Source organism: Nyctibius grandis, chromosome 2 (genome assembly GCF_013368605.1).
Source record: "Nyctibius grandis isolate bNycGra1 chromosome 2, bNycGra1.pri, whole genome shotgun sequence".
In the NCBI taxonomy this organism is placed as follows: domain Eukaryota; kingdom Metazoa; phylum Chordata; class Aves; order Nyctibiiformes; family Nyctibiidae; genus Nyctibius; species Nyctibius grandis.
Window position 1 is genome coordinate 5295544 of NC_090659.1, and position 24822 is coordinate 5320365.

Sequence of the window (24822 nt, forward strand, 5' to 3'; positions counted from 1 at the left end):
TTGATTCCTTTTTGATAGGGGGTGGGGAGGCTTGCTAGGGTTGAAAATCCTTCCTTCCAGTTTGACTCCCTCCCAGAACTCTGCGTTGAGTGATGTTTCAAGGAGGGGTTTTTAGCGTGCATACACATTGTGCAATGTGATCTGTCTGAACAACAGGAGGCCTGTAAGCTTTTTATATATGAGCTGGGGACTGCGCACATGAAACTTCAGTGTTTCCTGCCGCAATAGGCTTGAAATGTGGCAGTGCTCTGAAATGTTTTTCCATGAACATCTGTGGAAAACGTCTTGCTGAGATTCTTTCCATTCAAGGCAGAACTTGCTGGCTGCAAGCAGAGACCTCCTCTCTTCTTTCTCCACTTGCTTGTTGCAGAGCGGTGTATTTATTCCATTTGGTTCACGATCCGAAATGTTAATGTAAAGGCATTAGTCTGAAACTTCCTGAACTAAAAAATGAAATGTGGATTTTGTCCACTGAATTATATAAACTGGAAGTTGGGGGGTGGTGGTGGTGGTGAGGAGGAGCCTAGTAGGTCATTAGTTTTCGAATACTCAATCAATAGCAGATTGTTCTCTGCTGGATATATTTTAAGACCAGAGAAGATCTTGTGAATCCTCTGGTCTGGCCTTATGAATAACATGGATCACTAGACTGTTTTCGTAAAATGAATGCCTGCTGTATGTCTAGTAGCTGTAAGCAGACTAAGCTTGTCTGGGGGGCATGGGGAAGCTGTCCCATATGAAGACTTTAATATTCTTCAGTGCTTCTTTTTGGTTTTCCTGGTCTAGAACTGAAGCTCTGCCATCTCTTTTTCAAAGGTTGCCCGGCAATGCGAGGGACAAGGGTAGCTGCCGGTGCTTGTCTTGAAATTTTCTCTTAATTCATTGCATAACCTCTGCTGAAACTCAAAGCATCCTCTCTCCTCCTAAGCTATTGGATGATGTATGTGTTCATAGCCTTTCTTTCAGCCTGGAACACACCTGTCTTCTCTTCCTTGCTGTTCTTCTGAAGCCAGTGTATCAAGACAGCTTCTTGTAAGACTTGTGATCATGTCCACCCAATCTGAAACCTCTCACTTGTCTTCTGGTAGCCGGGAGGTGTTGCTCCAGTGGCAATACCTTTGCACTTCCAAGGGCTGAGCAGCAGATGAGAGGCTGTCTTTTTTTTGTGCTCCCCTCTGCCCACAGCCTTAGCTGAGCTGGCCAGCAAAGCGGGGAGTCAAATAGCTGGGAGCTTGCTTGAGATCAGAGTGCTTATCTGATGCAGGTCTATACCAGTATCTGGTTCAAATGGCTCCAGCTGACCTAGCTGTTTTTTTTTTAATGCTGAGGCACCTGGTCTCTGTGAAATCCACCTGGTTTATCCTAGTGTCATAAATTCTTCTTTGGCATTCATCTTTTAATTTTCTATCCCTTTTACCCTGAACCCAGCAACCCAGGTTAGTGTTTAGAGTGTCTTTGCCCACTCTACACTCACAGGGATTTCCACAGAAGTGACTTATTTTCCTTTCCCTTGAGGGAAGCGGGGAGAAGGAAGCTTTTAATCTTGCATTGAGAAGCATGTTATGAGAGAGAACCATTTGAAGCTTGGCTGTGTGCTGAGCTGGCTTCCCCCTGCGCCATTCAGCAGAGGGCAGAAATTCTGGAAAGGCAAAAATAAAAGAGAACTTTAAGGGAAGCATCTTCAGCTCTGGGTTACGTCTGCGTGTGAGCTCATTGCACAGCAATGTATTACCATTTGCTTTGGAAGAAGCTGAGATAAACCGAGAGCTGCTGAAATGTGAGCTGAGTATTGATGTTGAACTTGCAATTAAAATGAAATGATGCCCTGCAATGACCCCAAGAGACACTCAGTGTCAAGAAAGGAGAACAGAAAGATTCTTAAAGGAAAGAGACCTTAATCATGGAAATGAATGAAGAGCAATACAGCAGAAACTCTTTGGCAAGAAAGGCTGGTATTTCCAGCCGTTGTTAATGGGCAGGAGCGTGCTTTGTCATTGTGTGCCTTTGTGCCTGTGTGCATTAATTTGTAGCTGGAAGTAGAAACCACAGGCTAAACTACTTGGGGCTTCTTCCAGTAACGGCTGTTATGAGGCTTGGGGTAGAACTTGTTAGGGAACAGCTCCATGAAGAAGCAGGGAGAGGGCAGGGGACTGGAATGGTGTGGGTGAAGGAGCTCATTATCTGGAGAAAGGCAGGTCATGGGATTCTCCATTCAAGGGTGGATGATTTGGTGCCAGGGCAGATCTGAGTAATATTTTGGAAGACGGAGAACTTGTGGGTTGCATCAAGTTTTTTCCGCGTTGTGGTCCGTGGTGCCGGCTGATTGTGAGTAGGGAAGCTGCATGCAGCGACTGCGGGCTCCCTGCTGGGTAATGGACTGGGCACAGGCTTCTTGGATGGAGCGGCCTGCTCTGGATCTCTGTTGGCAGTCAGGTTACTTGACCTTTCTCTGCCCTGCTTTACTTGTCTGGAAAATAAAGGTAACTCATGTCTGTGGGGAGACTATACCTTATTTTTGCAGAGAAGTACTAGCTAAAATGATAAAGAAAAGGTCAAAATGTCACCTAGGGCCTAGGTAATTGGGATCTCTTCTGTTGTAAATCTAGATGTTAACTGGCTTTTGGTTATTTTCCCTTCTTTTTCTTGCAGATTTAAGGTGTTTGGATTGCTGAGCAGGGAAGGAAAGCGGGGAGAATGGGGTGACATTATGTAAATAGAGCTCAGGATTTTTTATTTTTCTCCAATATGTAAATTCTAAAGCAGAGTAAATTAACTCCGTAAACTTGAACTCCTCCTTTCCGCCCTGCAGCCTGTTCAGTGTGAATCTGATTGAGCACAAAGTACTAAACCGAATTTGGTGCAGCTTATAAACACTTTTTCCTTTCATTTACATACATGGAAGAGTTTGCAATACACTTTAGCTGAAAGCTATGTCACTGTAAGATTTGGATCCTGGAGTTTCCTTCCTGGGTTGCATGAAATCAATGGTTTGAGCAATGAGATCTGCCATAAAAGATGACATTCGGAAGAAATTACACCAAACAGGTCCTGATCCTGGAACTTGGTTTCTCTTTAAGCACATCTAGATTTGTACCAGTGAACTCCTAACCTCAGTTTCTTAGCTTTGTGTTTAAAATTATATAGTGTTTTTCAACCATTCAGAAGTCAAGAAATGCTCTTTATTCTTATCTTGACTGCAGATGCTTTTTAATGTAAAATTATTACTTTACTAAAGAAGAAAACGTATCTAAGCTTACATATGGCCTTACTATAGTGAGAAATGGAGATTTTGGCTTAGTTTAAATCAAAAGTCTCAGCAGAATACAGCAATTTAGGGGAAGGGGGATGCTTAGCTCTTAGAATTGGGAATACTGGTTTGTTTTGTAAATCTGTGCTCTTTAGTTTCTGAATTAGCTGAGGGCATGACACTTATTTTCAAACTTGAAGTTATTAAAATCCAATTATTTCTTAGCTTTCAAACTCCTGAGCAGCTTTCCTACACTTAACTTTGCTTTATTCTTGATGAGCTTTACAGGTCATTCTTGGTCAACCCTGCAATTGAAACTAAATACTGGTTTGTTTATTCTCCTGAGTGACCAGTAGGTGCCAATAACAGCATTTCAAACTGTTAAATACAGGTGGCAAGGTGAGCAAAGCCACATCATCTGTTATCTGTAGAGTTCTATTTTTCTCAGTGTTAATGTAGCATGAACTCGGATCTCGTGGAAGGAGAGTTCATGTCACCTGCCCAACCCTTCCTGTGACACTGCAAGTGCTTGAGCATGGCAATGCTGAGACCCTGATAATTGGTGTCATCTGCTGGGAGTTGCCTGTTACCACATGCCTGCATCTGTAAGCTTGGGGTTGAGGGTTTGTTGTTTTTTTTTTTGTCTTGGAGGGTAAAAACTTAAGAAAAGCACCTGGGTTTTGTGTGCCAGGCTCTGCTTGGTGGAGTCTAGACCCAGGGCCTCTTGAATACTGCGGTGTGATGGTAATGGGGAAAAAAAACCCCAACAGGATGGACACCTTGCAGAAGATCTTTGTAGCACATGTTTGACCTCTTGGGAGGTCCTCAGGAGCCTTGAAAATGTGTCTGGAAGCATCTCATGTTTGCTTTGGTCCTGTTTTTTGCCCAGCTGCTTTTCTTGAGCCTGCAGTAAAGCAGGTGTCCAGTTAGATAAGGTGATGGTTTTGCTTGTAACCCGCTAACAGACACTGGTTTGCTGCTGCTTTTGTTTGAGATCGGCATGCAGCTCATTCCTGCTTCTCATCCTGTTGCCAGACAGGTTGAGCTGAAGCTAGAGTAAATTATTTAAGCTGGGGACATAAATCAGGCAAGTTATAATCAGGTTAAAAGCACTGGTCAGTTGGGTTTTTTAGAATAAAATGAAACAAGACCAGAACCCTTCTATAGAGAAGGGCAGCATGCAGGTGACTTTTAATGAGGAATTAGAGCCACATTGTCAGCTTCTGTGAGTCTTTCCCAGGCTGTGTAGTGACTACAACTCTGACTCAAGTGTACCTTGTGGTGGAGGGTAGGGGATTAAATGGTCTTTGTGGTCCAGCTCAGGGCTCATGGGTCTCTGTTGAAAACAGCCTCCTGCCTTTTCAGGTTTTGGGGCTGTGGGGAGGAATCTATGAAGATGCTTTATTCTGTCCTTTCATGCCTGAGGCCCAGGGCATGGGGCATGTGGACAGAAGGCCTGATATACTTCCAAAGAAGAGAGATGCTTCTCCTAGAAAGTTGCAACCACACAGTTTTCAAGACTGAACTAAGAAGCTTTCACTGTGATGAAGCTTGCTTATTTTTTAAAAAATAAAAAATAATTGTTTTCCTTCTTCAGCTGGAGAGGGAAGAGCACAACCCCTGACACATCTCTCGACTCTGTTGAAATCCAGTTCTTATAACACAGGACAGTGATTTTTCCCTGAAGGTACAGATGGTAATTTGCAGGAGATGTACCCTAGTAGGGAAATAACCAAGGGGAAATAACTGTAGCTTACCAAGGGGAAGCACGATCATAAAATGACAGAGCAGCTACTGCCTAGCAGTCGTCTTACTGCCTAGGAAGCTTTGACTCTTCATGTGGGAGGCACTGTAGAGATGCGCTTGGGGACCCAGAACTGAAGAGTATGTAGGAAGTGCTGCATTACCATGATACATGGCCTTGCCTGGCTGAGTGACCAAACAAGCTGAGTTTTTACCCTTGTGAAATTCAATGGCCAGGAGTGCGCAGACTCCACTCTGCGTTACTGGTTTGTTGGCATGCCAGGGTCTGAAGCCAGTGTCTGTTGAATGCGGGAGATGCCTGGACTTTCAGCCTAGAAATAAGGCCTGAAAAGTCCTGTCTATATGTACCCTCTGGCCTTCCTTGTTTACCCTGCCAGGGCAGGGGTAAGGCAGCCCATCCTCTTAGCCTGACAAAGCTGGGATCATGCAGTTCAATCCCTGCCAGCATCTAGCCAAGACAGAGCATTTGCTGGAGTAGAGCATGCCCCATATTCCTGACATGATGTCAGCTCACTGGCTGCTGGGACCTATAGATAGACCCCGACCTATAGACAGTACCAGGATCATTATGGTGCTCTTTTGCCTTTGATCAGTGCAGGAGAGGGTATGTGCTGGGCATGCAGGGATGTTCCTGGCAGATTTTGACAGTATCTTTTTCTGTTGCTGTGACAGTTCATACACAGCTTGAGAATTTTTTGGTTACAGTTGGGTGGAATGCCCTGGTCCATGCTGCCTTTAGTGCCCTATGACCTTGAACTCCTGTCTGCACAACTCCAAAGAAAATGATGGAAAATATCTTGGTTTATCTGAAGACGAATAATCAAATAGACTGCAAGGGGAATATGGTTGGGGTGTGTGTGTGTGTGAATGTCAGGAAACAAACTGAATTCGCATAGAAAGAGTTTGGATAGAGGCTGAGGAAGCAGTTGGATTAACCTCTCTCCGTTTCCCCAGAAAAGGATGCCATCATGTTGAGCTTAAGTTAGGGCTGCAGCCTGCTCGTGAAGTCACTACCTAAACAGCTCAACTTCAAAGCGTTCTGGGTCTCTTATTTTCTTAAACATGTTCTAGCCTAAGCATGTAGGAGTCTTGGCTGGTAGTCCACATGTAACCTCTATTGCATGTCTACCACCCTTTTAACCTTGCTTGGTGGAGTAACTTGCGATCTTAATTTTAAATAGAGAGGAGTTCTAGTGTCAAAATGGGTACAAACCTCTGGGTTTATATGTCTACATACTGCCCTTGTGAACAAAGTACAAGTACTTCTGGGGCAGAGAAGAGGGCTGTAAGAAATGTGTGGTATAACAAAGAGCAGCACATTGTGCCCAGTGGAAATTGTGGGGGGAATTTTGGAAGCCACAGAAGCAATTATTGCATTGTAATTGGAATTCATTTCTTAGTGTGCTGTGTAATCTCTGCTGACCAAAACAAGCCAGGCCCTTGAAGCCTAGAATAGTTTAACCAGAAATGAGAGCTCTAGCTTCATGGCACATCCAAATTTCTTTCCAGAACCTCAGTTTGGAAGTGATGTGGTAAGTGTGTGCAGTGTGGTGAGTTATCAGCATAGCTTCACACAGAAACCTGTTGGGAGGGCAAGGGACAAGTGGGTTGTCTTGGATGATTTCCTTAAATGTTCTCCATCAAAAGCATTGTTTGCCACTGATCTTCAGTGGATTTGAAATTTACAGTTCCTGTACTAAAACAGTAGAGTGTAAAAGTGGAGGAGAGCAAATCTTCCAACAGCTTTTTTTTTCCTCCCAAACCACCCTCCTATGCTTGTTGTTGCTGCTGCTGTCCCAGAGCCAGGTAATGATAGCAGCTAATGGAGTCCAGGGAGGGTAAAAAGGATTATTTCTTAATCTGAGTCCCAAGTTCCTTCTTGGGTTCCCTGACCCCTTTCCCCAAAGCCATCCCAGAGGCCACCATTAGCATCAGCTTTCCTCCTACTTGTCTCCTTCGACTTGTTTAGTAGAGAAATCACTAAGGGTATTTTGACACACTTCAGTTTCTGCCCTGTGAAACAGAGAGTACTAGCAATGCTGGCATATCTAAGGAGTTGTGGTTTCCTTAATTTTGCACCAGAGATGTAGTTGTTGTCAAAATTTGGGGTAGTTTTGTTTTTTAGCTTATGTACCTCAGAAGTCGAACACCACATGTTGTCATGGTGTCTGAGCATTTCACAGCAGCCTCATGGTTTCCATCAGTATCATCACCACTTTGCAACTGAAGGAGTTACTGTACCCTTGGGCTTTGAGACATCTTCTACAGAAGAAGCTATCTGTGGCAGAGTGTGAAGGAAAACCCACAGAAAAGTGTTATGAGATGCACTTCTTGTATTGTCTGTGTTTCAGTTCTGTAGCAGAACCATCTGTATTGTTAAAATGCTGGTTTGCTCTAACTTGAATTCCTATTGACAGCCTCAGACAAAAAGATCCACGCTGGATTAGCCTGAAGGCCTGAACCCTTGTGCTCTTGGAGGAGTCATCAGTGGAAGACCAGCTCCTTTTGTGCGGGGCAGTAGAAGGCAGACTTGGGCAGCAGCCTCTGTGTTGGGTGAAAGGTCTGGCAGTTTGGGTACTTTGTCTTAGTGCAGGAATTAATGGTTAAAAAAGGATAACTATTTTGTGAAAATTTACATGATTGCTTATCCCTGCTTCAGAGCTCTGTCTCCACAAACTAGCAGAGAATACTTCAAAAACATGCAAGAAAGGTTTTGGACACTGAAGAAAAGCCTGTCATGAATAACGGTGGTTACTCTTTTCTAGGTCCTGTGTTTAATGTCTCGGTGCATTCTGACAACCCGACGGTTTACCAGGGTGAGCTGGCAGATTTGCTGTGTATTGTCACAACGGAAGGAATGGCACTTGAGCCAGGTATTTTGGCAAAGTTTTTTTACTTGTAACTCATTTGTTTCCACCAGACAGAATAATACCAGCAGTCACAACCCTATGTCCTTTCAGTGAGGCTGGAGGATTGAGAACCAGCATTGAAAATCCTGTAGAACTAGATAAATAGAGGAGATCATGTTTGTTTTACACAGCCCAATTTAAAAGAAAGTTTTTTTGTTTCACATTCTGAGGGGCTGGGGAAAAAAGTGTTTTTACAGCTAAACCCCCCTGTGATATCTGTACGAACTGACTCCACTGCTGGCAATCTCAGCCTACAACCACCATGAAAACTCTACCTGTTCTCTTTACTTAAAAAGGAGGTCCATTGACAAAACCTGTTAACAGAAAATGGTCACCTGTAAACAAATCGTAAAGTCACCCGGCCAGTCAACTTCACGCTTCAGAGTGAATTGAAGGCTTAATATAAATCTAAAAATCACAATAATTGACAACTGCAGCATAAATGCCAAAAATGAATCTTTATTGCTGATGCCTTCAGAGGTGAGCCTCCTTTTTTGTGTGGAAGAAGAAAGAAAAAGAGTACCTAATTGCTGTGAAACGGATAGCGGACGCTTTAAAGGCAAATTTTTATGAAGAGCTGGAAAGTTCAGAGAATTGCTCAAACCTAGCTGCTTGCCAAGCATTGCCTGAGCTGCTTTTCATCAAAATACTGTGAGAATAAGTCTGGTTATTATACACAGAATTTGGGTTTGGAGTGAGTTTAATTTTTTTAAAGTCATTCTATATATATATATGAATATAAAAATGCATTTAAAATAAATCTATAAATATGTATGTAAATATAAATGTATATACCTAAATATAAAGATGTCATGATTCATGCAAAACTTAGAAATCTACATGTAAGCCACTACAAAAGAGGTGCTGTGCAGAAAATATTTCTTACAATGTAGTAGCTGATGAGATGAAGTACCAAGCTTAGTAAAGGCCCATCTCTTTGAAATTCCAAGATGTATGCTCTACATTAAATCTGAGTGTAGCGTGGAAGCAATTTGCTAGATTAGTTGTGTGCTGTCTGTGAAAAAATGATAGAAGTCTGTAGATAGTGTTATTGAAATGCCTGGTAGGGAGGAAAAGCTGAGTAAACTTTATTGCTGTCAAAAGATGCCTAGCCTGGGATATTGGACAGAGTAAGCAGTGATGTACGCCTGCACGTATACCTCAGTCTGTCCTGTGTTTTTTCTGCTCAGCAGGAAGCCTTTTCTAAGTTGAGGTGTGCCCAAGCTCTTACAGGTATTGTTGCGAGCCAGTACCCAAAGCAGCTGGCTTCCTTTGCAAAGCAATAATTGCTGGCAGGGAGCAGCTGCTGCTTCTGCTGGTGTTCGACAGCTAAAATAAGCTTGGGGTTGCCTTGTGGAAGAGGCCTCAGCATCTCTGGCTCACTTAAAACTTGAAAAGAGGCCACTTAGTACCAGCGGGTCTCTCCTGTCAGTGCTCCGCTGCAGTTGGGTTCGTGATGGTTTTTTGTGTGTTTCACAGAATCACAGAATCAACCAGGTTGGAAGACACCTCTGGGATCATCGAGTCCAACCGTTGCCCTGACACCACCCTGTCAACTAGACCATGGCACTAAGTGCCATGTCCAGTCTTTTCTTAAACACATCCAGAAATGGTGACTCCACCACCTCCCTGGGCAGCCCATTCCAATGGCTAATGACCCTTGCTGAAAAGAAATTCTTCCTAATGTCCAACCTGAACCTCCCCTGGCAAAGCTTGAGGCTATGTCCTCTTGTCCTACCGCTAGTTGCCTGGGAGAAGAGGCCGACTCTCACTGCACTACGACCTCCCTTCAGGTAGTTGTAGACTGCAATAAGGTCATCTCTGAGCCTCCTCTTCTCCAGGCTAAACAACCCCATCTCCCTTAGCCGTTCCTCGTAGGTCAGACCCTCCAGACCCTTCACCAGCTTGGTCGCCCTCCTCTGGACTTGCTCCAACACCTCAACATCTCTCTTGAAGTTTGGTCACTTGAGACTGGGAGAAGCACTGACAAGATAAGGATAATCAAAGGGATCGAAGTAAAAAGGTGTCCTCTTCAAGGAGGTGCTCATCGGCACGATTAAGTTTTAATGGGGCAACTTCATAAGGGTTCATGGGTGTCTGCTGAATTGACAGGTGATGCCTGGAGTTGGAAATCATACTGTTTCCAGCAGTCATGAGCAACCAGTGCAGAGTTTTAAATGTCAGCACTGTAATCTGTTCCATAGCTGGGTAGTGTCATCTTGAACATGGCAGATCTCTGTGTTTTTTTTTTGTTGTTTTGTTTTGTTTTAGGTTGGTTTTGTTTTGTTTTGTTTTTTGAGTCTGTAATGGGGCAGATGAGGCACAGGCAACAGATACGCCTAGGATGGAGTACAGTTGTGGTGGCGTGGCAGGTTTTGAGGGAACCTTTCAGTCCATGCTCTGAGCCTCCAGTTGCTGAATAAGCAGGATTTGGGACCTAACCAGCCATGCTGTGTGGAGAAACCCTATCTGGGCCTTTCATGTGGGCCTGAGAAGCTGGTCCTTCTCCAGTCCTTGCTGGTCCTCTGGGCGAGACCGGCAGAAGAGCTGCAGGGAACAGCTGGAATCTATGCAACAGCTGTAGGGTGTGCAGACTTCCCTTGTCAGTCTGCTTTCTTGTCCTTGAGAGACGGAGGGGGGACTAGAGCAGTGGGATAATGGAGCAGGTCAGGTGAAAAAAGGCCTTAAGGGCTCATGTGATAACAAACAGATGTAGTTCCTCAGTAGTAACCTTATTCCCCTGTATCCAGTCTCTGATCTGTCTCTATGCTGAGTCAGTATCACAATTTAATTCACAACTGGAATGGAGAACTTGCTTTTTAAATGAATGCCAAACATTAGACAGGCTGTGAAAATAACAGGGCTGTCTCATACCAGTGGGGAAATGAGGCACGTTGTTAGGGAAAGTCTACACCAGGTAATCAGATAAACAGAGCAAGAGTTGCCAGCATCTCCTAGAAGAAAACAGATGACAGCAGTAAAGACGTGGTCTTTCTATTTGGAAATGTGATGAGAAAGGAGAGCAGAGCAATTGCATTTGACTCTCTTCCGAGGGACATGATGGCTTTCAAAGGCCATCTACTCTTCTGGTGTCAGACCTGCTGCAGGGCTGTGTTTTGGGCCTTCTTGTGAGCAAAGAAGAATCGGGGGATTTCATAAGATGTCTTGTTAAATGCACATCCAAAACACTTTGAACACTTGGTGTGCCAGCCAGCTCTGCTTTTGTACACATAGGCGCTCAACTTTGCAAGCATGGATGTGGATTAGTATGTAATAAGTTGGGGTGTCAGATGCCACCTCTTCTCCCTCTTTGGTTGCACAATCAGAAAAATAAAGTCCTTCCAGGGAGCTGAGGAAAAGTAGAATGGCCAATGATCTTTGTCAGTGCCCTGTGTTACAGTTGGATCAATCCATTTGTTTCTAGAAGTGTTACTTAAGGATTGGTCCTTGTCTGGTAGAGGCAATTCACAGTACTTTGTGTGTGTGTGTGTGTGTGTGTGTGTGTGTGTTTGTGTGTCCCCACCCTATGGGAAATTTTCAAAAGGGTGGAAAAGGTTTTGGCGTGACTGCTGCATGCTTTAATTTCCTCTGCTTCTTTGAGACCCTGCTGAAATGGAGTGTGTATTACTAAGCTGAGTACATGGCAGCAAGTGCTCCATCTAAAGAAGTGCTCCTTTGGCTTGGCAGCTGTGGTTGGTGTTTTGAATTGATATGAGGGGGAGTATGTGTGGTCGGGGGGAATAGTAGTTCTTCTGTGCCCTGAAGATATAAAAGCTGCTTCTGATTTTTCTGTTGAATACGCATTTTCACAAACGATCTCTCTAGAGTTCCCAGATCACCCCTTCTTGAGCTATATGCTTAGGGATTTAAAAGTATTACATGCTGTGCCTGAAAGGAGATGGTTTTTTATCTGCTCCAGACAGACCCAGTGGGCACTCTGGAGAATTTAACAAAACCAGCTTGTTTACCTCTTGTATGGCTTGAAGTGGTTTGCTCAGCTCTCTAGGAAGCCCTATTCAACCTCATTTAAATGTAGTAAACAAAAAAGGTCTCAAAATTGTGATTCAGCACTGTAACAAGATGCTGAGAGAGCTCCATTCTAAGCACTGGAAGTGTATGGTTCCTAAGAGCTGGTCTAGAAATAGGATTCGCTGTTTTGAGGAGTGATTGGCCAGGGAAGCAGCTAAGACCCAGACAGCTTAGTCCTGTGTGTCAAATTGAAATGTGCATAAAGATGTGCTTTACATGTTGATGATCCTCACTAACTGAGGAGGGGAGGAAGCATAGCACCACTATTACTCTGCTCACAGAGCTTTGAAACTTCCAGCTCCCAGTGCTTTGTGTTCCTTTATGAAAGCAGCTGAGTTGCCTGACCTGGGGGCATGGAGGTCCTTGATGGCCTTCTGAGCTCGGTGTGCTTTCCTTTAATGTGGGGCACCTTGCCCAGGTGTCCCACACTACTTACAACATTGTGGAGCACAGAAGGGACTGGTGAAAGAAACCTTTGTAGTGTTGTGGGTGTGGTTCTCGTAGTTGAGTTTGGTTTTTGTAGAATGGGGACAAAAATTGTGAGAGTGACTTCTGACCAGTGATGCAAGGTGTGTGTGGAGTGGTACAGATGCTTTTGGGAAGCCTAGTGTGTGCCTGTTTTATGTCAGTAAAACTACATATTAGCATTTGGGAGCTGCTAGGCATGTTCATCACTGATCTTTAGAGAGGACCTGATTTGTGTCCTGGTTTTGCTAAATTTTCCTGTGTTTTTATTGCATGAAAACCAGAGCTATATAGAAATGAATCAGATGACTTTGCCGTATTAAGCTTATCTCAAGGAGGATAGTGACAAAGAGTACTCAGAGCCAAATCCTCCCTCTGCCTGTCTGTAGTGAGTCACTAATTGCACACTGTGTATACTGACTAATAAAATATATTGGCATAATACTGTTGTCCCATGTTGTAATTACAGAAGATAGGTTCAGCTGTTTCAAAATGACACCAAGTGCCAGCACTCATCTTTTTGTGTGGAGGGAGGGGAACCTCAAATTAACCGAGACTGAAAAGAAGGAATCCTTCAAAGGTAGCAAGTTGCCTGGGAATCTGAAGGCTAGAGTATTTTTTTTAATATTTAGATTTATTGTTTAAACTGTTTTTAGCGAGTGCAGTGGTGTGTTCAGTTTAGTTGGACTTAGCCTGGAAGGTGTCCATACGCTCCTACTGTACCTGGAAACAGAAGAGCTAATGGCAGTGTTGATCTCTGGAAGAAACTGGTCGTTCCCAACGTGACTGCCTGTGGACCGATGCTATTACCGTATTTGGCATAAACAGGCAGCAGAGCTGAAGAGTAGTTTACAGAAACATAGCTGTCTCCAGCAGAGGCCCTGTTTCCCACAGACAGTTGGATGAATACACAAAGCAGAGCTCAAAGTTTGGTCCCATTACCATAAACACGTGTTCAGTTAATTTTTATTAACTTTGCTTTCAAGGGAAGTGGTCTGAGTGCTATGCCAAGTAACTAATAGTAGTATTTGTAGTATGATAGGCAAGAGTGAGTGTTGTGAGGGCTGCTGGTCCATATGACCTGTGCTGACCCCCATGTAGGGCTGGGAAACCTACTCCTGCTGTAGGGCTGCAAAACAGGCAAGGGGCTCTCCTGAGGTTCTGTGCTGTCACCCGGAGCAGCTGGCCATGGCAGGCAGGGCAGGAAACTGGCTGGTGTCTCAAAACAGTTTGATCAGCCAGTGTCTCTGGTAGTAACATCTGCTTTCTCATCTTTTTGTTTCATTTTTGAAGATGTGTATAAAACCAGTGCACCTTATGGGGGAGTTAATTATACCCCAAACAGTGGGTGGTTTTTGTCTGCAGTAAGGGAAAATGTTCCACCTGGCCAGCTGATGCTATACTTGAAGTAGCAGAGCTGAGGATGTGCCTTTACTTCACTTTAAAATATTATAAGGTTCCCTTCCTTCCTGAAGTGTTAGCTTGCCTGATAGAGGCTTAAAAATTCTCTTCTCTTATATCAGCAAAGAATTTGAGTACAGCAGCAGATTTAGGGCTTTAATATTTCCATGAGCCTGGAGATCGAACGTGGAAGTTTAGAGAAGAGCAAACTCAATTAGATGAAAGATCAGTTTTAAATTTCAGGTTGCTAATACTGTATTTTTCAGAAATCTCAATATTAGCAAATGCAGGTTTGATACATCGCCAAAATCACTGGGACTGTCTTAGGTGTGAAAAGGTTAAGCCCCGTGCACACATTCTACCAGTACCCCAGACTCAGGACAGAAATAATAACCTGTGTCCAGTCTGGGCCCATCAGTTTGCTCGTGTGCCAGGAAGGAAGACCTGTTGATGGAACAAGGGAGCAGGCTTTCCTGTCTACACTCTGGGTCATGCCAGGTTTCAGACTCTGACAGGTGTTGCAGGGCTCATGTTAGCAAAGAATAGCAGTGATTTTTAAAGTAGATACTCAGCTACATCAGCCTAATAGGGTTAAGACGGAGATCTGCTAATGGGATCAATAGGATCTTGCATGAACATAGAAAGAGCTAGATGTGTTGATGAACTCTGACTACCTGCCAGCTATGTTAAATGTTAAAGGTGTTGTAAATGCATTTTATAGACTATCTCCTTGGGTAGTAAAACTTGTACAAGGCGTGATGCCTGATGATGTGTGACAGTAACCCACAACTCTGGAAAAAATGTATAAAATCATGGTCAGGCTTTGCTCCTGAATGCTCTGTATTTTCGTAGGTAATTTTTTGTGCTCTACGTAGAATCTCTGTATTCATTTAGGCAGGCGAAATGTAAGGAAGGAGTCTACAGGAAAGAGCCTTCTGACTGAAAGAGCCTGGGCTCCGCACTTCAAGAAAGATGTTGAGGTGTTGGAGCAAGTCCAGAGGAGGGCGACCAAGCTGGTGAAGGGTCTGGAGGGTCTGACCTACGAGGAACGGCTAAGGGAGATGGGGTTGTTTAGCCTGGAGAAGAGGAGGCTCAGAGGTGACCTTATTGCAGTCTACAACTACCTGAAGGGAGGTTGTAGTGAAGTGGGAGTCGGCCTCTTCTCCCGGGCAACTAGCGATAGGACAAGAGGACACAGCCTCAAGCTTTGCCAGGGGAGGTTCAGGTTGGACATTAGGAAGAATTTCTTTTCAGAAAGGGTCATTAGCCATTGGAATGGACTGCCCAGGGAGGTGGTGGAGTCACCATCTCTGGAGGTGTTTAAGAAAAACCTGGCCATGGCACTTAGTGCCATGGTCTAGTTGAGATGGTGGTGTAAGGGCAACGGTTGGACTCGATGATCCCAGAGGTCTCTTCCAACCTGGTTGATTCTGTGATTCTGTGATTCTGTGACTTTGTGGTTGTGTAGGCCCTGCATGAAGACAGTGATTGCAAATCATTCTCTGCTAACAAATACTTAGCGCTTCCAATCCGTTTTCAATGTAGGTTCAGCATAGTAGTAGAACTTATTATGACACTAGGCTTGCTTGGTGAAAACTTAGATCAGAGATGAAATATAAATTTTAGAATGGCAGGCAGGAAAGCAACAAATATCCTCTTTGTCATCTCTGTAGTAAGTCACCCTTTCTGTGCAGCTACATTCTTCATGCCAGTGCATTTCATTGCAGTTCACCGCTTGAATCCTCCTAGAAAGGATATGTTCAGGGCACTCTTCTTTTTTTCTTTCTTTTCTTTTATTCTTCCACTGTCAGACCAGTGTTGGCTGTGCTGCTTGCAGATTAACCTTTCTGCTGAGAAGTGGCACTGTGAACACTCTTTGGAGCTCACCAACGTGTCCAAATTCTTCTTTGTCCACAAATGCAGATGATATGTCCTTTGATGTCTCCTGGTTTGCTGTGCGCTCCTTTGCGTTGGACAGAGAGCCCGTCTTGCTGGCCTCGCTGGACCGGAGAGGGATTGTCACGCAGAGCAGGAGAAATGGGAGCAGTGACCTCAGCCTGGAGAGAATCAGCCCGCTGGAATTCCGACTCCGTGTGCATGGCTGCGAGGACCATGACTTTGGGAACCACTACTGCGTCGTGACCCCGTGGGTGCGATCTGCCACTGGCATATGGCAGCGGGAACCTGACATCAAAGCCAAACCCATCTTTCTGTCTGTGAAAATGGATGGTAAGAGATTGCAACATGTGTGATGCAATATTTTTTTAACACCTTGTTATGTCTTTCTGGGACAAATATTCCCTATGGCTATTTTTAAAGGTGCCTGTGATAATCTCATTAGATTTTGTTATCCTTTTCTATTGTTTGCAACTTCTGATTCCAGATTCTGTAGACTAGGCGGGCCTGAACAGATCATACTCATAAGACTAGAGTCTTCTCTTTCCTGATCATCTCTTGGTGATGTTTTGCATAGCTGGGGCATCTTTCAATCAAGGCATAGTACTCTCTCCAAGTGTTAACCCTTCTGCTGCCTGCAGGAGGAAGCCTTGGTTTGCAGATGGGGTGTGCTGAAGTAGAGTTGTGTTGTGGTTAATATCATAGCTGAGAACAGAAGGTCAGAGCTCTGACTCCTTCCTCTCTCTCCTAACCACAAGACGTGCTGCGCCCTGCACTTAGTGCCTTGTCTGCTTTCCAACCTGAGTTGCAAGTGTTGCTAGACTTCATGAGAAGCAAGTTGCATGCTGGATGCTGCATTCAGCACGTAGCTAAGGAGGAAAATTAATGCAGGAGGGGTTTTGAACTAGTTGCTTTCTTCTCAGTATTTCTAGGAGAGGTCATATTTGGAAGTTCCATGAACTTGAAAGGACTCAGAAGTTTTTGTTCTACTTACTGTGCAGATAACTGTTATAACTATACTTTCCAAACTCCTTACAGTTCTTGACCCTGCCTTTTAACTGAACAGTGGGTGCCTACAAATCAAATTTCTTGTTTAGGCGCCAGCTTTGGAGGTTGATTAGACAGGGTTGCCGAGTGGCAGTTCGAGTAGTACTAATCAAGCAAAGCATAAAGGAGTCCACTCCTTGCCATTTGGAAACATATTACAGAGTGCAGCCACAGTCTGCCTCTGATGGGGAAACTTTGCAAGGCCTTTGTTTGGAGGAACAGGTAATGGAATACCTCTTGGAACTAGCTCTACTTTACTGTCTCACTCCAAGGTTCCTCTGTTGCTTCCAGCCTTCCTGAGGCTTTGAAATAGTGGAGGAAGAATTAGAGTGAGGAGGTAAGGGAGTCCAGTAAGATACTAATTTTCCAAACCTCAGAAGACAGAAATCAAGAAGGAAAATTAATGTAATTTCCTTCTTGAAACAATCTGCCCATGACTGAATAATGTGGGATTTTTTCCTTTTTTCAGGCAAGAACATCTAAAGGGGATCTCTGAATTTCTCAGTGATATCTAATGACTTTGCCTTCCTCTTTCAGTTCTGAATGCTTTCAAGTATCCCCTGTTGATTGGCATTGGTCTGGCCACTGTCATTGGACTCTTATCCTGCCTCATTGGCTACTGCAGCTCCCGTTGGTGCTGCAAGAAGGAAGTGCAGGAAACAAGACGAGAACGTCGCCGGCTAATGTCGATGGAGATGGACTGAGCGCGGGAGCCAGACACACTTGCATTTTGGGAGAGACTCACAGAGCTCTTGGACTGTGCTGAGACACTTGCTCACAGGCCCAGACAAGACAGTGCTTTTCCTCTCTGGTATCAGCCTGGACCTCAAGCTTCTCCTTGTTACACGTCATGTCCTGAGAGCTTTCAGGCCATATTTAGCGACTCGGAGTTCTCCTTTTCCAGCAGCACTTTCTGCGTAGGGATCACGTCCTTCTAATGTGCAAACTGTTGAGCCTTCTTTCAGCAGGGCCCTGTGACAAAATTCATTACGTTTTTTTTTTGTTTTGTTTTGTTTGGTGGTTCGTTCACCCCCTCTCTTGGTTTTGAAAAGATGTCCCTGTATGAAAGCATGATGGGCAGGGCGATGGGTGGGAAAGGGACTGGTAGAAGTGTTAGACTTTCATTGTATTAACCAATCTACTTTTCCCCTCTACCCCCATCACACAATCCTGTTCCCTTTCTCTGTCCACTTTGGTATCTCAGACTTCTCTGTGTTGGATTGAAGGCTGGAGAAGATTCCTTTGCTGGTGTCTCATGAGACTGTTCCAGCAAAGAATTGGTTTATGGTTGTCAGCATGCCTTCTCTTCCCTGGCTTTCAAAGGGTTTGCAGTTAACCCCAAAACATAACTTGCCTGGAGGTCTCTGAGACACTTTTTTTTTAAAAAAAACTTTTTTATTTTATTTTAAGTGCTCAAAGCTCTTCGCTGTGGTGAATGGGGGCTAACATGGCAACTCTGAAGAGTCAACCCTCAGACAAGCATTTGTTGGATGTCTGCTTATGGCCACCTTCTCCCCCCTCCTTCCACCTTCTTTTCTCCCCACTACAGCTGCTCACATTGTGCCTGAGACCCTGTTCTGCTTGTGGCAGGGGGGCACAAGGTGTCTAGGGACAAGGCCCAGCCTTCTGCTGGCCTCGGCAGAGAGGTGGGAGACTGTGCCCCACTGGTGATGGTGTGACTTATGAAAAAAAATAAAAATAAGGTGGATCTTTGTCTGCAGTTGGCCAACGGATCATGTTTATAGAAGACTTGTAAACTATATATTACTGAATGCACAGACCAGACTCCAGTGCTGTTTCTGTCAGTCACTTGAGGGTAACCTTAAACCTGTGAGCAGAGTCTGAGATCTGCAGTAGCTGAGGTGCAGCTCAGGGTAGGAATAGGAGCGAGCCCAAGAGGGCAGCAAGAATCCTTCAGGTTCCAATGATCCTGGTCTTGTGCATGGGCCTGCAGCAGGGCTTTCCCCATGGGTTTGGGACCTATTCCTAGGTGCTATCGTACAGAAGTTCTGCTTTGGTCTTCCGTATACACTGACCTGGCTCCTGAGTGGGAGCAGCTCCTTTTCCAGGCAGTTCTGTCTTCCCAGCACAGCTGGTGTTCTAAGCAATAAAAGTCAGAATGAAGACACTGTGTATAAACAAACAAGGAAGTAGGACTGTACCGCAGCCTGACATCACAGCCAGGGTTTGGCTCGCATCAAGAAAGGTTAGAAATGTGGAGTTGAGGCCAGCACTCAATCCTTTCCAGATTTTTTTTTTCAGATAAAAGATGCTAAAGTAGAGCATCCGTGAAAGGTAGTGGCTGTGGTGTGCTGTTGCCAATCTAGACATTCGTTGTATATTTGGTCTGCTTCACTAATAGCTCATCCCACTGCACATTCCAGGGGAGCTGCAGGTCTAGTTCTGTGCTATGAAGGCTTCGTTTCACATTAGTGTTTGTGGAACCTTGCACTCAACACTGTCGCTATTCCAAAATCGTTTTTCTTTTTCAGTAACTTTTCTTTGTGTGTTTGTTTTTCTTGTCTTGCATTATGACCTTTGTTCTGAAGCTGACATGAGGGTTTTTTCTAGAAGGCTGTTCTGCTTCCAACATGTGAACACGCATGCAGTCACATATTTATATATATGTATGCACAGAGGTGTCCAGTGATTTTTGGAAGCTGAATGTGAGACACCTTCAAAATGGACTTGATTTGCAGAGTTGGGGCTTGCAACTTGTTATTTGACTCTCTAAGACATTTCGTGTAGTGTTCCAAAACTGGGACACCCAAAACCTGTAAACCTCTGGAAGACTTTGGTCTGAACATTCATAGCAACTTTTCTTTCTGGCCTGATGTTTTCCTTTCTGGAAGAGCTCTGAAAAGGCCTGCGTTGCAGGCAGGTGTAGCTGCCTCTGCTGAGGAACAGGGCAGAAGCAGTCTCTAGCTTCTGCTGTGAAAGCCCAGAAATATGAAGCGATGCTTTCCAAAGGAGTTGAGGGAAGGATTCACTCAGATATTACTTTGACAGCAAGAATTTTTCTTCCTCTCCTATCTGTCTGCTGTAGTGAAATCTTTCTTTTTCCTTGGATGTTATGAAACACCATTCTGATGTTTGGGATGCTGGCTGTCCTTCCCACACTGATCTAGCAGCTTCTTTCCTCCATTAACATCTGCTTTCTTCACAGGAGGCCTGTGGTATTGGGACATCTTGGGAGGGGTGGTAGTGTTGGTAAAGTTCAAAGCACAGCATCAGTCTTTCTGTCCTTGCAGACTGACTCCTTGTTCATGTGCTCTTGGTTAAGTTTTAGGGAGAGAGGATCATGACTGTAATGCAATAATTAGGGAATGAATGAGCAGGGAACCGCCAGCTCTTCCCAAGCACACAACGTAGCACACTTTCTCCCTGCTGGAAAAAACTCAGGGTTATTTTGGTCGGAGTTCCCTGCTCTAGTGAAAGGTCCCCATGTCCTTAGCTAATGCTGACCTTCCTTCGTGGCCCATAACAAACCATCTTTGTCGTTCCAAGTGAAGCAAGTTCGCTGCTAGCTTGTGCTGCTGCCAGCCCCTTGGAAGGCAATGCTGCATCCCCTTCCACCCTCTATTTGCTGTAGTTGGAAGGCTAGAAGCTGAGGGGCTAGACTTACCCCCCAGGTTTCCTTCTCCTTGTGCCAATTTTGTATTATCCCCTTTTTTTAAAATAGAGTGGGAATCTTATCTCTAATGAAAAAAAAAAATCTAGGTCACTTTTCATGTTTTTTATTATTTCCTGTGTGAGTGGAGGTGTGTGTGCATCTGGTTGTGTATTAAACCTGCAGAGTGTCAGGAGAGGAAGCTGCCTGAGATGCAGTGCGAGCATCCGTATCCTCTCTGCTGCAACCTGTGGTATTGTCAAAGCATCCTAAGGGCTCACGTTGATCTTCCTCTGTTCGCATTCCACATCTCCTGGTTAAGCTAGTAAATTCCTCCAGGCACGTGGAATTTCAGTCCAGGACAAGCTTGAACATCCCATAGCAGAAGGGCAAGATATTTTCTTTCTTTTGTTTTAATTTCAAAGTTATAAAATAAAGTGTTTGGCACAGTTCTGGAATGCAGGTACTGAATAGTTCTAACAATGCTGTGTAAAATGTTTCTTTTTATGTTTAAAATAAAGAGCGAGCCTTTTTGATTATGTCTATGCTGTGGGTCTGTATGTTTGAGCTATGGGCAGTTCTTTCCTCGTACCTTGAATGTATGCAGACACTATTATTGAAGCAAGGGTATCAAATATAAACCTTAAGTCCCATTTCCAGCACTGCTTACCCTGTAAAATAAGCATGATCCCTATTTTACAGTAAGTTTTAAATATTTGCCTACATTTGTGTGATGAATTGGAGAATGTAATTGTTTTCTGATTCTGTCCTGTTTCTACCCCACTGTAAGTCAGCCTTTTTGTTGGGGGAGTTTCCTTTTGATTACCTCAGGCCAGCAGTCACAGTTAGGAATGCGTGTTCAGTATCTGCTGTAAAACCTGGGCATTAGATGTTGAGTCTTCTTTGAACCCTTCCTGAGGCTTCTTGTTTCCAAGGTACCAGGAGGAAAATCAGTAGTGTTGGAAGTAAACTTCCCCCTTACCTTGCCAATGGCTGAATTTAGGATTTGCCCCCCCCCAGCAACCAAGTAAGGACACCATGATAGTAGAGCAAGGAGATTATTGCAGTCTGACCTTATTGCAGTCTACAACTACCTGAAGGGAGGTTGTAGTGAAGTGGGAGTTGGCCTCTTCTCCTGGGCAACTAGCGACAGGACAAGAGGACACAGCCTCAAGCTTCGCCAGGGGAGGTTCAGGTTGGACATTAGGAAGAATTTCTTCTCAGAAGGGGTCATTAGCCATTGGAAGGGGCTGCCCAGGGAGGTGGTGGAGTCACCATCTCTGGAGGTGTTTAAGAAAAGCCTGGACATGGCACTTAGTGCCATGGTCTAGTTGACATGGTGGTGTCAGGGCAATGGTTGGACTCTATGATCCCAGAGGTCTCTTCCAGCCTGGTTGATTCTGTGATTCTGTGTACCTTTGGCTTCTTTCCAGGTGGTGGTGTTGCAGCTGGCATGGAGAGATATCCTCTGTAGAGTGTGCTTACAGGAGGCTGGGAGGTGGCACCAAGCTGTAAGTTCTTATGGGGTGACAGAGACCATCAGTTGAGATGGAGAAATACCATAAATGGTCTCTGATCCCTCAGCAGAGCCTTTGGCAGCTGCAGATGTTTAACACATACGTGCCCACGAGTAATGAGTGGCATGCCTGTGGGACAGCAGCTGTTGGCCTTTAGCTGTACACGTTACAGCTTACTGGTAAGTTTGAGTGAGCTTTATGAAATCCTCTTGCCTCCCCCACCCCTGGGATGATCTGGCTGTTAATACAGTACTTGAAAGCGTGCTAGGATTTTATCATAAAAAAAAAAAAAAATAAAGCCAAAACTTGAAGTCTGGAGATGAAGGGGGATACTTGCAAGTAACTGCCTGAATGTTGCAGTCAATGATGGGAGTTACCAAGTCTCCAGCATCACCTTGTATCTCCCATGGGTTCAACTCAGCTGCCTGTCTATAGAGGTGCCTAGCTGCCTAGTGTCATGGAGACACCCTGAAAAGCACTTTTGTGCTAGAGCCGGGGTGGTTATTAGCCATTGGAAGGGGCTGCCCAGGGAGGTGGTGGAGTCACCATCTCTGGAGGTGTTTAAGAAAAGACTGGACATGGCACTTAGTGCCATGGTCTAGTTGGCATGGTGGTGTCAGGGCAACGGTTGGACTTGATGATCCCAGAGGTTTCTTCCAACCTGGTTGATTCTGTGATTCTGTAGCACCAGGCTCAGGCAACGTGCTTGGCTGTGCTTGTTCCACAGCAAAACCCAGGCCAGTCGTAAAACCTCCACTGGGCTGAAGCTGACTGGAGTGGAGTAGGATGCATGAGAAGACCAGCCTCCTCTTCGTCATGTGAAGGTGAGCTGGTCATGCAACTCTTCCAAGGAAATGTACGGCTTTTGCATTTTCAGTGGGACTTTCTACATTTCTGTAATTGCAGGGGGCTGAGGTCTGCACAGCAGGTATCAGGAGAGATGGTGTTTCAAGAAAGAGCCTTTAGCAACTAATCCAAGCTGTGGGACATGCTAACTGAAGAAAAAAACCACTTCTCATTCTTGTGCAAGGTAAACACACCTTAAATATAGCACGTAGCCTTCTGTCTGACAGCCTTTTGCCAGGAATCTCCTTCTGTTACTGAGGAAAACGGCATTCGGCCATGGCCAGCAGATGATTGATACTGAGAGCTCCAGGGGAATGCCTGGGTTATTGAGGAACACGGGTTCTGTGGATTTCCAGAGCTGCCACAAAGACACGCTGTTCTCTCCCTGGCAGCCGAGTTGCATTCCACAAAGTACCAGAAGTGTAAGTGCATGTCTACTTTCCACCTCTGCCAAGCGGGTAGAAAGGCAGGCCTTTCCAAACCAGACTTTGTGAAAGCAAGTTAGTATCATATCGTACTTTGTTCATGTGGGATTTTATAAACTCCAGCATGTACTGGGCCTTAGACTAGACCACAGGCTTAGTCTGAGTGCACCTCTGCTGGCTTTACAAGTGAATAATGAAGCTTCAGATAGATGGACATGAAGTTCTATTTCTTGCTGGCAACTTAACCTGGCTCATGCCCTCTGGTTCCTTGTTTGTGTGATCCTGCCAATGATTTAGCATATTCAACAGGATGGCATGGAGTCTCAAAGATACTAAGTTCCCAAAAATTTCTTATAGGGTGGGGCTAGAGAGAAGGGAGGATGCTTCCAGAGCTCCTCCAGCAGAGCTAGCAATATGAACATAGCAGTTACTGGGCAGCCGAGAACACACAGAGATTATCTGAGAGGACAGGACTGGCCAAACTTCCCCTTTGGTGTTCAGGTACATCCTCTTTCTTTCTGTCTCCAACCTTGTTTGTTTGTCCTCCATGTTTTGTTCCCTCTGCCTCCCCTCTTTCGTTCCCTGTTCTTTCTTTCAGGATTCTTCTTGCCTTTGCCATCTAGACCAATGTTTGTCTCTGCTTCTCTAAAGGACCACGCTCCTTTGTGTTCGTCTCTGAGGGAGAGCAGGGGTATGTTGTGGTGCATCCTTGAATCATTGGCTGAGAGCTCAAGCTGCAGAACTCCAGCCCAGTGCCCACTACAGATCATCTGCAAGGCTGGCACCAGACGCACATGCACACAAATGGTTTGTAGTCTCTTTCCTTATGAGGACTCCAGACAACATGCAAGGAAACTAAGTATCGCTGATGGGGAAATGACTCCAAAGAGACATTCAGATTCCCTTTGCCAAAGCAGAAGGGACAGATTTCTTTCTAAATAAGATGGTTTTGGCCTGCTTTCTCCTGAGCAGCTGCTTGCTATCATAACACAAACGCTGCTCAGTGTCTGTGAGTTCCAGACAAGTGACCACTGTGCTGAACATTGTACCTAGTATGAAGCAAAGTAATTTCTCAAGGTAACTATGATGGAATTCATCTTTAACACCCAGGGTAGCCACCCTCAACTTTAGAAACAGATACCTAAAGAATGCAATTTATCTGACCTACTTGAGACATGCATTTTGGAATATGGAGAACCTGAAGGTACCCACTTCTCACCACTAGCTGTAAAGGAAAGCAGAGCTCACCTAAGACATGAGAACTGGGCAAGATAAATGAATAAAAGTATTGGCCAGGCAGGTAGGGGCTGAGAGCAATGAGGTAATGGCAGCTCCCTCCAGTGATGGGCGAGGGAAGAAGCCACAGCAGTTAGCTGTAGTCACTATTCAACCAAGAGACAGATCACAGAATCAACCAGGTTGGAAGAGCCCTCTGGGATCATCGAGTCCAACCATTGCCCTGACACCACCATGTCAACTAGACCGTGGCACTAAGTGCCATGTCCAGTCTTAAACACATCCAGATGGTGGGTCCTCAAGATCTCTGTAACAACCATTCTCACATAACTTATGTTTTTGTGAAAACAGTTCCAGGATGGATTTTAATGTTGATTTTGTTACTTGTATAACATCTCTGCCTTTGCATAAGAATGGTTCTTGGATTACA

The 24822-nt window shown here is 44.7% G+C and overlaps 1 protein-coding gene across 1 annotated transcript in view; it reads left to right on the plus strand.

The window, feature by feature from the left end:
- The window catches only part of PTGFRN (prostaglandin F2 receptor inhibitor), an 80887-nt gene extending 59980 nt beyond the window's left edge, over positions 1 to 20907 (plus strand). The window contains exons 7-9 of the mRNA XM_068423337.1: positions 7777 to 7884; positions 15739 to 16044; positions 17296 to 20907. Coding sequence (XP_068279438.1) covers positions 7777 to 7884; positions 15739 to 16044; positions 17296 to 17462 — 581 coding nt within the window. The 3' untranslated portion in view covers positions 17463 to 20907. The remainder of the gene's footprint in view (positions 1 to 7776; positions 7885 to 15738; positions 16045 to 17295) is intronic.
- The last annotated feature ends 3915 nt before the right edge of the window (positions 20908 to 24822 follow it).